This window comes from Mobula birostris, chromosome 6 (genome assembly GCF_030028105.1).
Source record: "Mobula birostris isolate sMobBir1 chromosome 6, sMobBir1.hap1, whole genome shotgun sequence".
NCBI lineage: Eukaryota > Metazoa > Chordata > Chondrichthyes > Myliobatiformes > Myliobatidae > Mobula > Mobula birostris.
The window spans coordinates 150,784,486-150,798,466 of record NC_092375.1 but is presented as its reverse complement, the minus strand read 5'-3'; the positions used below and the strand labels follow the sequence as shown (position 1 = coordinate 150,798,466).

General features: G+C 38.1%; 1 protein-coding gene across 7 annotated transcripts in view; it reads right to left on the bottom strand.

Annotated features, from left to right (window-relative positions):
- Window positions 1-13,981, bottom strand: part of LOC140199474 (serine/threonine-protein phosphatase 6 regulatory ankyrin repeat subunit C-like) — a 163,069-nt gene that overhangs the window by 78,926 nt on the left and 70,162 nt on the right. For all 7 annotated transcript variants that reach the window (XM_072261620.1, XM_072261626.1, XM_072261622.1 and 4 more), the window contains exons 7-9: window positions 5,001-5,143; window positions 2,565-2,777; window positions 1,474-1,552 (exon numbers count right to left, since the gene is read on the bottom strand). In XM_072261620.1, the coding sequence (XP_072117721.1) occupies window positions 1,474-1,552; window positions 2,565-2,777; window positions 5,001-5,143 (435 nt within the window). The remainder of the gene's footprint in view (window positions 1-1,473; window positions 1,553-2,564; window positions 2,778-5,000; window positions 5,144-13,981) is intronic.

Below are 13,981 nucleotides of genomic sequence, written 5' to 3'. Positions count from 1 at the left end.
TCCTTCGCTACACCGACAACTGCATTAGTGCTGCTTCCTGCACGCAGGCCAAGCTTGTTGACTTTATTAACTTTGCTTCCAACTTTCACCCTGCTCTCAAATTTACCTGGTCCATTTCCGACACCTCTCTCCCCTTTCTTGATCTTTCTGTCTCTATCTCTGGAGACAGCTTATCTACTGATGTCTACTATAAGCCTATGGACTCTCACAACTACCTGGATTATTCCTCTTCCCACCCTGTCTCTTGCAAAAATGCCATCCCCTTCTCACAATTCCTCCGTCTCCAATGCATCTGCTCTCAGGATGAGGCTTTTCATTCCAGGACGAAGGAGATGTCTTCCTTTTTTTAAAGAAAGGGGCTTCCCTTCCTCCACCATCAACTCTGCTCTCAAACGCATCTCTCCCATTTCACGCACACCTGCTCTCACCCCATCCTCCTGCCACCAGCCTTTGGGTCCCACATATAATTCTCCATAACTTCCACCACCTCCAATGGGATCCCACCACTAAGCACATCTTTCCCTCCCCCCCTTTCTGCTTTCCTCCCTTGTCCATTCATAACGCCCATCCCTTCCCACCGATCTCCCTCCTGGCACTTATCCTTGTAAGCGGAACAAGTGCTACACATGCCCTTACACTCCCTCCCTCACCACCATTCAGGGCCCCAGACAGTCCTTCCAGGTGATGCAACATCTCACCTGTGAGTCAGCTGAGGTGATATACTGCGTCCGGTGCTCTGGGTGCAGCCTTCTATATATTGGTGAGACCCGACACAGACTGGGAGACCATTTCGCTGAACACCTATGCTCTGACCGCCAGAGAAAGCAAGATCTCCCAGTGGCCACACATTTTAATTCCACGTCCCATTCCCATTCTGATATGTCTATCTATGGCCTCCTCTACTGTCAAGATGAAGCCACACTCAGGTTGGAGGAACAACACCTTACATTCCATCTGGGTAGCCTCCAACCTGATGGCATGAACATTGACTTCTCTAACTTCTGTTAATGCCCCTCCTCCCATTTTTACCCCATCCCTGATTGATTGATTGATTTTTTTTTTTCCTTTCTCTGTCCCTCTCACAATTACTCCTTGCCTGCTGACCATCTTCCTCTGGCACTCCCCTCCCCCTTTCTTTCTCCCTAGGCCTCCCATCCCATGATCCTCTCCCTTCTCCAGCCTTGTATCCCTTTTGCCAATCAACTTTCCAGCTCTTAGCTCTATCTCTCCCCCTCCTGTTTTCTCCTATCCCCCTCTCAAATCTCTTACTATCTCTTCTTTCCGTTAGTCCTGACAAAGGGTCTCAGCCCGAAACATTGACTGTGCTTCTTCCCATGGATGCTGTCTGGCCTGCTGCATTCCATCAGCATTTTGTGTGTGTTGCTTGAATTTCCAGCATCTACAGATTTCCTCATGTCTACAGATAATTAAAATCTTTTAACAGATTCTAGTCTGAAAGTTATTTCCACATACCATTCTGAATGAGAGTTTGTGATCGTGTAAACCGGCCATGGATAGCAGTCATGTGCAGTGGATTCTTGCCATCTTTACTCTTAAAAAAATAACAAGAAGCATTTTTAATTTTAATATTTAGTCAAGCTATCATTAAAAATTTCACCTTGGTTAACAAATTAAATTCTATCCATATACAAGACATGGTCACATTCTTTTATTTAATGGAAATCTAAAGACAGAAAGTTTGAGGCTAAAGATAGGGAAGTAATCACAATTCCTTGAGTGACCTTAATTATCCTTGAAGTTTGCTTCACCTCTGAAACCTACAGATTCAGGTTAACAGATCATTCACCATCTGTCCAAAAGAGAGAACCACACACTATCTGTTCAGCTAAAATAAAACAAAGTTCACTTGCATATAAATTTAATTATATGAAATTACAAGGGTTAGAATGGATAGTCAGTGGCTGTTACTATTGGCAATAGGTTAAGGACTTGTGGTCACAGGTGTAAAACAAACTGGAACAGAATTCTAAGTGAGGAGGAGGAAAAAACATTTTTTTATACACTACATAAGGCTACAACCTGAAATACCTGTAAATGTACGGACAAACTTTCTATTGTGGCAGTCAAATTGGAATAGGAGAAAATGAGGAAAAAAATTTTAAGGCTATGTAGATGGAACTGGGTGTAGAAATCCTTAAGTTATTCCGGTAGAGAGCTGACAAGTTAGGCCAAATGGCCTGGTAGCACTCAGCAACGTGAAGACTAATTATTAACAATACTGATAAATGAAAAGATAATTTTTTTGTGTTTTTGCACATATGCAGTTTGCCAATCTTTGTGTGTAGATTTTCACTGATTCTATTGTATTTCTTTGTTCTACTGCAAATGGCCACAAGAAAATCAATCTCAGGGTAGTATATGGTGAAGATACTGTACATACTTTGATAATAAATTTACTTTGAACTTTGAAGAGGTTCTTATTTTCTTTAAACATGCAAGTATTCCACTCAAAAGAAAAAATAAAAACACATAGTGGTAATTTTCCCTTCATAAAATTCAGTATTATTTTTCACATCAAAGAAAAAATGAAGGACTAGATGTACCTGGAAATTAACATCTGCTCCATTATTTACTAATAGTTCAAGACATAAAGCACCATGAGTTGAAGCAGCAGCAAAGTGCAGAGGAGTAAATCCTTTGTTATTAGGCTGGTTCACATTAGCACCATAATCGATAAGCTCATTGACAACTACATCTTGTCCATTGTAACATGCAATATGGAGTGCCGTATTGCCATATGCATTTGGTTCATCAATCTGAAGAAAGAAATTTGGTACAATTCTAATGTATAACATAACATTCATATTTGTAACTGCCTATAAAATAAGTCTCAAGCATAGTTACAAGGCTCAAACTAATATTAAAATTTATTGGAAATACTAATATATTTAAGCATTAACAGGTGTATGATCAATATTAATGAAGCAGAGAAAATGACACAACAGTTCAAATGCAAGCTCTTCATACCAAACCCCCTACATTAGCTTTTTATGATGTGAATCATATGATGTAGTTTTACTTTTTATTGAATCATCTTATGAAGCAAAAGCCAGAAAATGATATTCAGACTATTTGCTAACCTCAGCTTTTAAGCCAATCACTGTCAATAGAAGAAACAGATACCGAGGAAATGGTATGCCTCAGAAACAGGTACCAAGCATTAGTGTACTTAAGAAACACATGCTAATTAGTAGAAGACAGTAACCAAGAATTATTACACTTATTATTAGAAAACAGAATATAAGAATTAAGGTGCATTATTGTTAAATAGTTTAAATTCTTAACTCTTTGCTCATACTTTTTAAAATTAATCAGTAGAAACAACATTGCCTACAGATGGAAGACATTACTAGATGATTGGTTAAAATCAATATAGATATTAGATGGCAGCAAGGATTATTAAGAGTTACAGAAATGAAGTCATAAAATCCACTTCTCAGCTTCAGTCTAAGGATTCCTTCCCAGTGCCTTCCTTTCCACAATGGACAATTCGTTTGTCTGCAACTCACTGGTCTGTTGATCTAGTTTGTAGGGATTCTACAACTTGTGTTCAGAAATCTTTTGTAGAATTATAATATCTGTTAGAATTGGTCCACAAAATAAAAGTGCACCACTTAAAATAAAATACTGGTGTTTTAATCTGCTTCGTTAGCTGTAAGTATCTTCTCTTTGGTTGGGAAGAGGTGTCATTGCCTGGTCCCAACTTATCGATGTAGTTATAAAGAAGGCAAGACAGTGGTTTTACTTCCATTAGGAGTTTGAAGAGATTTGGCATGTCAACAAATACACTCAAAAACATATAGATGTACTGTTAATTTTTACTTCAAATACAACTGCATTTCTTCCCTATCAACATCCACATTAACAGGCTGATATTGCCCTTGATTAACATTTCACAGAAATGTCTGCCAACTATGCTTCTTACTATGTACAAAATATCCAACATAATAGTGGATTTGATGCTCAGGTTTCAGAAGTGAGATCAGAACCAACAACCTCCTTTCAATATAAGAGCTTGATTTTTGACAATACATTCCGGAGCTTGAAATGTACTCAGCAATTATCTTTCAAATAAACGGTAGCAATTTTCACTTATTTGCAGAAGACATCCATTTTTTACCTAACCAATTCTCTTGATCTATCACCTTCATGTAACTTTTCCCCATGATCATCTCTTAGCTGGCAAATTGACCACCTGTCATCCAACAATGAACGAACAAAAAATTCCACAAATTAAACAATGAGAAAAGCAAAAACCATTGACTTTGGTCCACATCACAAACAGCCCCATCCCTCTCTTTAGAAAATTCCAAAATCAGAGCCAGATCAGTCACAACCCTAGGGTCACATTTGTCCCCAAGCTAATGTTAGCATATATATTCCTGGCGAGCCTTCTTTAATTTTAATGCCAAGATTTCGGATCTTGTGAAACTCTTGTCTATATATAGACACATTCTCACTCAATCCCTCTTGTTTCATGGCCTACTTTGGCTACTATTTAAGCAAGATCTAGATTTTAAATGTCCATACCTCGTTTGAAATACTCCAGTGTTTATCCTCCCTACTTCTACAAACTTATCCAGGCCTAAAATCCACCATGTTTGGACCTCTCCAATTCTAACTTGTTGAGCATATCTGGATGTGATCTTGAAATTGCTTTTAGCTGCCATGGCCCTAAGAGTGTCCTTTCCAAATCTCTTTTCCTCCCAATGTCTCCTTGCAGTTTTAGGAGTCTCCATGTAGTTCTTTGACTACACTTTTAATCATCCGCCCTAATATAAGGATTAATATAATTATTTTGTTTGAATAACACTTCTGTGAACTGCATTCTGATGGATTTTTCTACATTAAAGGCACTATACAAATGAAAACATTTGCTGATGTGCTATCACTATGTATCTATTGGCCCTTTATTAATTTTGAGTACTTCAATAATATTCATTTTAGCTCTATACACCTTACAAGCAAACAACACTTACCTCCACAGCGAGATTGATCAGTAGTTTCACCACATTAATCTTTCCATTAGATGCAGCTGCATGTAGTGGTGTGTAGCCTCTCTTGTCCTTGCATGTAACTTCAGCTCCATGACTCAATAGCAAAGAAACTACTTCAACATGACCTTTATGACAAAATTTCACATATTACACATGGATTTAAATACACCTTTCTATATCTTTTTACATAATGAACATTCAACAATTTCATCATCTGTTGTATACTAAAAATTCTATTTGTAGATTTGGAAATTTAATTTTAAATTTCTAAAATTAATAGACTAGAAATATAACCAAGAACAATTAGATTAGTGCTTTTCATACACCATCCTTAGAGGCAGTTAATTCTTCATCTCAATAATTATATTTCCTTCACATCTCCGTCATAGCTATTGCATTAGCTAATCTATCATTAAAGATGAAAACAGTCTCCCCTGGATCGTTACAGTAGCCTCTCCATTCATGTCTAATGACCACAACTTTCAGAATAAGAACCAGGTTTAATGTTACTGGAATATGTAATGAAATTTGTTGTTTTGCGATAGCAGTATATTGCAACACATAAAGGGAAGAATCTGTTCCTGAAACATTGAGTATGCTTTCAGGCTCCTTCATCTCCTCCTTGATGGTAGCAATGAGAAGAGAGAATGCCCCAGGTGATGGGGGTCCCGAATAATGGATGCCTCCTTTTTGAGGCATAGCCTTTTAAAGGTGTCCTGGATGCTGGGTGTTGTGTCTGTGCACAACTATATAGCGATTAAACAAAAGCACAGACACGAGAGATGGTTTAACAGGTGTATTCACATTGCAGTGAGAGCCAGAGAAAACAACGCACATGTGTAAACAACAGTGCATGTGCAGACAATAGATCAGTATGTAGTGCTGGGGGGGGGGGGCTCATTACTTTAAAAGAAATAGATCCGTACATTATACTTCCTTCCCCTTTAGGTTAGTGCAACATAAAACTGTATATATACAAAACATTCAATTTCCCTTTCATAAACCCATATTCCAAATAAAAATGTTTTCACAATAAAAGTCTATAACTAACTTCACAGTTCTAAAGATTCAGTCTTTTGGGTGGTACTCTGTTTCTTTCAGGATAGTGCCTCTGGACCTGTGGAGTGACATCAGGTTTGGTAGGTGTCTTGTCAACAATAACATTCTCGATGTGCCTCTGGAACTGTGGAGTGGTATCAGGTTTGGTAGGTGTCTTGTCTATGACAACATTCTTGGTTTCCAGTGTCATGTTGCTATCAGTGACATCATCACTGAGAGGCAAGTATGGCGACAGCAATGCGTCCATCTTGTTGGATGCAGTCGACTCAGGTGTGTTCTTCGGTTGAGCATCCACTTGCCCTTGTAGTAATCATGTGCTAGGACATCCTATCCAATCTCAAAGCTCCTTGTTACTTCACTTGGCAACTGGCTGAACTGTTTATTCTGCACTTCCCTCCATAGATCTGGTTTCAGGAGGTCTATGTAAGATCTCAAATGCCTGTTCATAAACAGCATTGTAGGTGTTTCATTTGTCATTGAATGAACAGAGTTTTAATACACAAAAAAGTTGTCCACCTTGTGTTGTAGAGAAATGTCCTCCTTGTCCATCACTTTAGTGGACTTCTTGAAGGTTTGGTTAAACCTTTCAGCTAACCCATTTGTTGCTGGGTGGTGGTGGGAAGCTGACTTGAAATGTCTGATGCCATTTTTCTTCATGAACAGTCAGAATTCTTCTGATGTGTATTGTGGTTTGTTGTCACTCAATTTGTTCAGGTAAACTGTTTCTGGCGAAGATAGTCCTCAGGGCAGAGACAGTCTTTGCTGAGGTGGTCAACTGCATTGGTTTAACCTCTGACCACTTCAAATGAGCATCCACAGCAATCAGAAAAATGGAATCCATGAATGGCCCAGCAAAGTCAATAAATACTCTTTGCTGTGGTGATCAGTTCCTGTGGGTGCATTTTAAACTTTTTGGCATCCCAAACAGGTTTTGGCCAAGTCTTGGACTTGTTCTACCTATTCCTTTCTTGAACATCTTCTGATTAGCATTAAGCAGCAGTGACAGCCTCTGGTTAGTGCTACCACTTGGGCTGTCATTGTCGATTGATGCCACACTGAGAGTTTTGATTGAGTGCCAGTCTAGTTGGATTTTTCCTCAAATATTCTTTTTTTTTTAATTTTATTTTTATTTGGATAAGGAATTTACAAATATCATGTACTTTTTTCACACATATAACCTTTTCCATTTTTTTTATATGTATAAAACTACAATTATTTATACATTCTTAAGTACACATTGAGATGATATAAAAGGAAAATAAACATTTAAATAGATAATTATGTACTGTGGTAAATCTAACCTATTAGGCTAAGTAATGGAATTAGTTGTTAAGAAAAATGGTAATAATAGTTTCCATATAACCCTTCTGGACCATTTCCACTGGTCCAAAATGTTGTATATAAGCCTATGTATCAACCATTGTAGGTGTTTATATCCTAACTTGTTCATGCTTGCTCCTGCCCGCAGACATAATTATCCAATCCCTATGTACTTATTTACTTAATTTTTTCATTTTTTTATCCCTTTCCCAAATCTTTCCCTTTACTTGTGTTAATTCTCTATTTTCCGAAAGAAAACAAAAAAAACAAACATTTAGACTAGGGGTGCTTACGTTAGCAATATTACTGTGTTGATGAGAAGAGCAGTATAAATCATTAGGAGAGTCATCTAAAGTCTGCTCGCATTGGGGTTATATATTCAATCCATTTATTCCAGATTTGATAAAATTTTTCTTTTTGAGTTCTCAGGGAGTAAGTCAACTTTTCCATTTTAAATATTTCTGAGATAATTTCGTACCAATCTTCTAATGTAGGTGGTATTGGATTTAGCCATTTTCTAGTGATTGATTTCTTACTTGCCGCTAAGAGGGCCTGCAGCAACTTTATATCTTCCTTCTGTTCAAGAAACAATACATGCCCCAAATAGAGCGTCTCAAAGTTCAGAGGTATCTGGGACCTAAGTACCTTAACTAATGTTCTATGAATACCTTCCCAAAATAGACTTAATTTAGGGCAATCCCAAAAAATATGAAAATGATTTGCCTCCTTGGAGCCACACCTTCTCCAACACATCACATTTGTATCTTTATATTTTTCCTGATATGGGGTCTTGAAGTATCTTATAATGTTTTTCCAACAATGTTCTCTCCAAGTCAAAGAATTAGTCGAGGACCATTGAAAGCTGCAGATTTTCTCCCAAGCCTCCTCTGAAAGTACCAACCCCGCTTCTTTCTCCCACTTCTCTTTAATATACAGTGTATTTACATTTTTAGCATGGGAGAGTGCATTATATAATCGAGAAACTGATTTACTAGGTATTGAACTGCAAGCTGAATTCAGAATCTTGAAAAATTCTATTTCTACTGTTGATAGGTCTGTATATCTACAACTCTGGTTAACATAGTTTCGTACTTGAAGGTACCTAAAAAAGTCATTATGTTCTAGGCCATGTTTGCCCTGCAGGATTTGGAAACTTTGTAATACTCTTTTATCTATAAATGAGAGGTAGGTTGTAAGACCTTTCTTTATCCATAACTCAAATCTTTCATCTCCTCTGTTAGGAAGGAATTCGGTATCATATGCACACCATCTAAAGAGTTTTAACATGCTATTAATTCCACATGAATTAACCACCTTCTGCCATACTTTTAATGTAAGATTTATCCAAGCGCTTTTAAATTTTTCCAACTGGGCCATCAATCCTTTGTCAGCTATTGAGGCCTGAAGAGGAAAACTGTCAACTAATTCAAATTCTATTTCCTTCCATCTAGCCTTATATTCCCTATTACACCAATATAACAGAGGGGTTATCTGTGAGGCATAAAAATAATTTCTCAGGCAAGGAAGAACCATACCTCCTCCTTCCTTCCCTAACTGTAAGGTGTTATATCGAATTCTAGGTTTCTTTCCTTGCCAAATGAAGCGGGAAATCCATTTGTCCCATTCCCTGAATTGATTATCATCCACCTCCACCGGTAAAGTACGGAAAAGATACAATAACCGAGGAAGAATATACATTTTTATAGTATTTATCCTTGAATTTAAACTTAAAAAGGGGATAAGATTCCATCTATGCATATCTGCTTTTATCTCTGAGATTAATGGCCCATAATTTACCTGTGACAGTGTTGAAAGATCCTTCAGCAGGGTTATTCCTAAATATTTTAATGATTTAGCTTCCCACTTAAGATCATATGTATCCTGCAATTTTTTGGATGGTGTATAATTTAGGGACATAACCTGCGTTTTCTTTACATTTATTTTATAACCTGATATTTTCCCAAAGTCATCCAACAGTGTAAACAATGCTATAAATGATTTTTCTGGTTCACTCAGATAGACCAAAACATCATCTGCGAATAACGCCACTTTCTGTTCAATCCCTGCCACCTTGATACCTTTTACGATTTCGCTCTGTCTTATTAGTTGGGCAAGCGGTTCAATATGTAGCGCAAAAAGGAGAGGAGAAATTGGGCATCCCTGTCTAGTGCCTCTCTCTAAGATGAAGGAGTCAGAGAGGTCCCCATTTATCTTAATTTGGGCTGTAGGGCTGTCATATAGAGTCTGAATTACTTTAATAAACTTTTCTTGAAAGCCGAATCTTCCTAACACTCTGTATAGGAATGCCCAACTAACCAAATCAAAAGCTTTCTCAGCGTCCAATCCTACTACCATTGTCTCTGTCTCGTTCTTATTAACCTGTTCTAATATGTGCAGAGTTCTCCTTATGTTGTCCTGTGTTTGTCTTTGTTGAATAAATCCAGTCTGGTCTAAGTGGATTAGGCCAGGTAAAAGCTTTTCCAATCTGCGCGCTAATATAGATGTAAATAGTTTGTAATCTAAATTAAGAACACTAATTGGCCGATAATTGCCACATTCTAGTTTATCTTTACCCTCTTTAGGAATAACTGAAATAATCGCTTCTCTCCAGGAAGGTGGAGTTTCTCCTCTCTGCAAGATCCAATTAAAGGTGTTAAGTAGTAATGGGGCTAACTGTGTCTTCAGGGACTTGTACCACTCTGAGGTAAACCCATCAGAACCTGGGGACTTTCCAGCCTTTAACCTAGAGATGGCCACGTTCAGTTCTTTGACAGTTACTGGTTCTAATAAACTTTCATTTTGTAAATCTGTAAGTTTAGGTAGATCTAAAAAATTCAATACACTGTCTATATAGGGCTCATTGGGGGCCAAGGGTTGGGAGTACAGCTCTCGATAATATGTTTCAAAACTCTCTTGAATTTTCCCTATTGTACTCTCCACAAGCTTTGTCTTTGGATTCTTTATTTTATGAATTGTATTGTCTGCTTGTTGTTTTCGTAATTTATATGCTAATAATCTAGCTGATTTACCTCCTACTTCATAATTCTTTTGTCTCAGGTAAAGAAAATTTCTGAGTTTCCAACGTATAAATATCGTCAATTTCACTTTGCAATTTCCTAATTTCCTGTTTTCGATTTGAATTACTTTTGTTGCTATCTACAACTTGAAATTGTTTTAATTTTCCTTGAAGGTCTGCTAATTTTTGTGCATTGATTTTTTTCATGTGAGTGGTAATGGAAATAATTTTCCCTCTCAGTACAGCTTTCAATGTATCCCATAAGATCACTGGTGATGTTTCTCCCGTGTCATTAAGGTCTAGATATTCTTTGATTTCTCCCCTTAGTCTCTCCATTACTTTCGGGTTATTGAGTATATGTGAGTTTAGCCTCCATAGTGTTTTCCTCATTCTCCTTTTCAGGATTAGAGACATAGAGACTGGGCTATGATCCGACAGATCAATTGTTGCAATATTACAGTTTTTTATCCTGAGTCTATCTGTATTAAAGATAAAGAAATAGTCTATCCTTGAATAGGCTGAATGAGGGAAAGAGTAATATGTATAATCTTTACTAGTAGGGTGTAATTCCCTCCAGACATCTATAATTCCCAACTCCTCCATCAATGAATTCACTTTCCGAGTCAGAGGTTTATTCTGAGTAACTATTCTTGAAGAATCTAATATAGGATTTAATCTAATATTAAAATCCCCTCCACAAATTACTACCCCTTGAGAACTGACCATTAGGTCAAAAATGTGTCTATAAAATGACCATTCACAACCTGGAGGAGCAAAAACATTCAGCAATGTTATTTCTGTACCTTCTATTCTTCCTGTGATTTTCACGAACCGTCCTTCTTTGTCTCTAGTCTCTGAAATATGTTCATAATTAAGAGTACTTGATATTAAAGTAGCTACCCCTCTTTTGTGACTCAATTTATATGATGAATAAGATACATGCTTAAAGCCCATTCTTTTTAATTTTCCATGTTCAGATTGGCTCATATGTGTTTCCTGGAGGAAAGCTATTTGTGCCCTCTCTTTTTTCAATTTAGACATAATCTTATTTCTTTTAATTGGATTCAAAACCCCATTAACATTATAGGAAATTATTTTTACCAATTCAGTTTGCATTTTTCTCTAGTAGAAAAAAACTCTCCTTTTCTAACCAAACAGTAAGCAATCCCTTCTCAACAGTAAACCAAGACATATAACCACACCCTAGACATTTTTGAACGTGCAACATTTGAAAATTTTTCCCGACTTCCCACAGTGAGGCCTGAGCACCGACCCGCCTCAGTTCAGAGGGATAACCTCTATCTTCACCCTGTGTTAGAGGGCCCTCAGCAGTTTGAATAATCATAGAGAATTTTCTCCTATTTATGTCTCGACCATATTGCTATCATTCAAGTTATTCCATCTAGTTTATTTTCAGTTACCAGTTTTCATTTTACCTTTAAGTCAGATTTACTCTTTTCAGTCATTTCTCTTAATTAATCTGTGTTCTCTGTACATTCACGTCTGAATATTTGCAGCTTTTCCTTGTAGTTTGACACTCTGGTTCGAGTGGAGCGTCCTCGCCCCACTAACTGCCACGACTTCTGCCGAATCCTCTCCAGTAGCGACTCTGGTTGGGTGATAACTTTAATAGGTAGTCCCCGGTCCGCCAGGTCCAATGTTGCCTCCTCCACCGTAGCGTAAGTTTTTGTCCCTTCATTGTAAAAGACTCTCAGCCGAGCTGGATACAGGGTCTGGAATCAGATGTTGTTTTCCTTCAGGACTCTCCGTGTTTCCGTATATTCCTTCTGTCTGGCAAGAATCCCCGGTGCGTAGTCGTGGTCTAAACTGATTTTACAGTTGTTCCACATGAAACCTTTCTTTTGCCATGCCCTTTTAAGCACCTCTTCCTTCGTTCTGTAACTGAGAAATCTGACCAGAATCGATCTGGGCTGGGCACCGGCCGGAGGCTGTGGTGCCAACACGCGGTGAGCTCTTTCTATCTGTAGGTCTTTTGCGGCCGGTATATCAAGGTTCTCTCTAAGTAGCTTCTCCACGAAGGGAATCATCAATCCGGGTTTACCTTCAGTTCCTTCGGGAACTCCGTAAATCCTCACATTTTCCCTTCTCGAGCGGCCTTCTTGATCTATTAGTTTCCACTGGAGCTGGTCTTGCAGCTTCAGCATTTCTGCTATCACCTCCTCTGCGTTTTGTAGCTTCTCTTCAATTCCAACAATCCTCGCTTCGGTTTCATCTATCCGCGAGTTAGTTTTTACTATTTCTCCTTTAATATCTTCCAGCTGTTTGCTGTTATCTTGTCGGAACTCGCGAATCTCTCTGAGAATCAAGGACAGTGTCACCGATTCCCCCTCATTATCTCCGTCCTGGTTTGCCGTGGGGGAGCTAGGCCCGTCGCCCTGCTGCGTCTCTTTATGTTTATCAGCCTTCGGAGCGGACTTTTTAATCTTGTTCTTAGACATCATCCTTGCCCCTTTTATTAATATAGTTATGCAATATTAAGTATTTGTCTAAATTCGATTATGGGGCAGTTTACCTTCTTTTTTGTCGAGAGACCTTTTCCTTACGCCGCCATTCCCTTGATGACCGGATTTTTCCTCAAATATTCATGTCTGAAAAGACCTGGCCCGCTACTTTTCAATACATAAAGCTCTAACTGTTGTGTTTGGCCTCCATATGTCACATTCACTTTCGGTTTACCTTTGGGAGACACTTTTTCATCTGTGTAAGTCTTTTGCATCGCTGAGGTCTTCTCTAATGGTATCTTAGAAAACAGTCTGTTGTAGAATTATGGACAAAGCTGACCCTGTATCTAGCTCCATTTTCAGTTTTATACCAGATACATCTATCGGCTTCCATATGATTTTGTGATTTGCTTCAGTTATGCTATGTACTTCTAGTCATGACAGTTCACCTTTGTCAGACTCTACGTTTCCTGATTCTGCTTTACATTTATTAACTTTATGCATTTGCTTAGTTTTGTGTTTGAGACTTTTCACTTGGTTGTGCTTTTTATCTGCCTTGCACATTCTCCCTATGTGACCTTGTCTGCGACACTTTCTGCAAGACCTGTTCTTTGAACCAAGAGTCATTTGCATCATGGGAGGATTTACCACATTGATAACATTTTGGCTTTTTGCACCATTCAGGCACATTTTGTGCATTTCATATTCTAATCTCCTTTTCTGTAGTTCTGCTGCATCCTTTGCTGCAGTCTCTAACAATATTCAATGGTCAGTGCCCCTTCTATGGTTAGGTCTCTTTAGAACAGTAACCTCTTGACTATGCATGCAACATTCAAACCTGTCCCTTAATGCATCAGAAAGTCCATCTCTAAAATCACAGTACTGGGAAAGTTTGAACAGTTCTGCACTGTATTCAGAAAGGCTTGCATCTTTTGACTGGTGCCTTTTGTAAAATCTAAATCTCTCAGCTATAACCAGCAGTTTAGGACTTAAGTGATTTTGTAAAATTGTAACAATTTCATCGAACATCTTGCTTGCTGGCTTTTCAGAGGTTACTAAGTTGCGTAAGAGACTAAGTAGGGGCTTTCTTTTGCTCCTCCACGCTG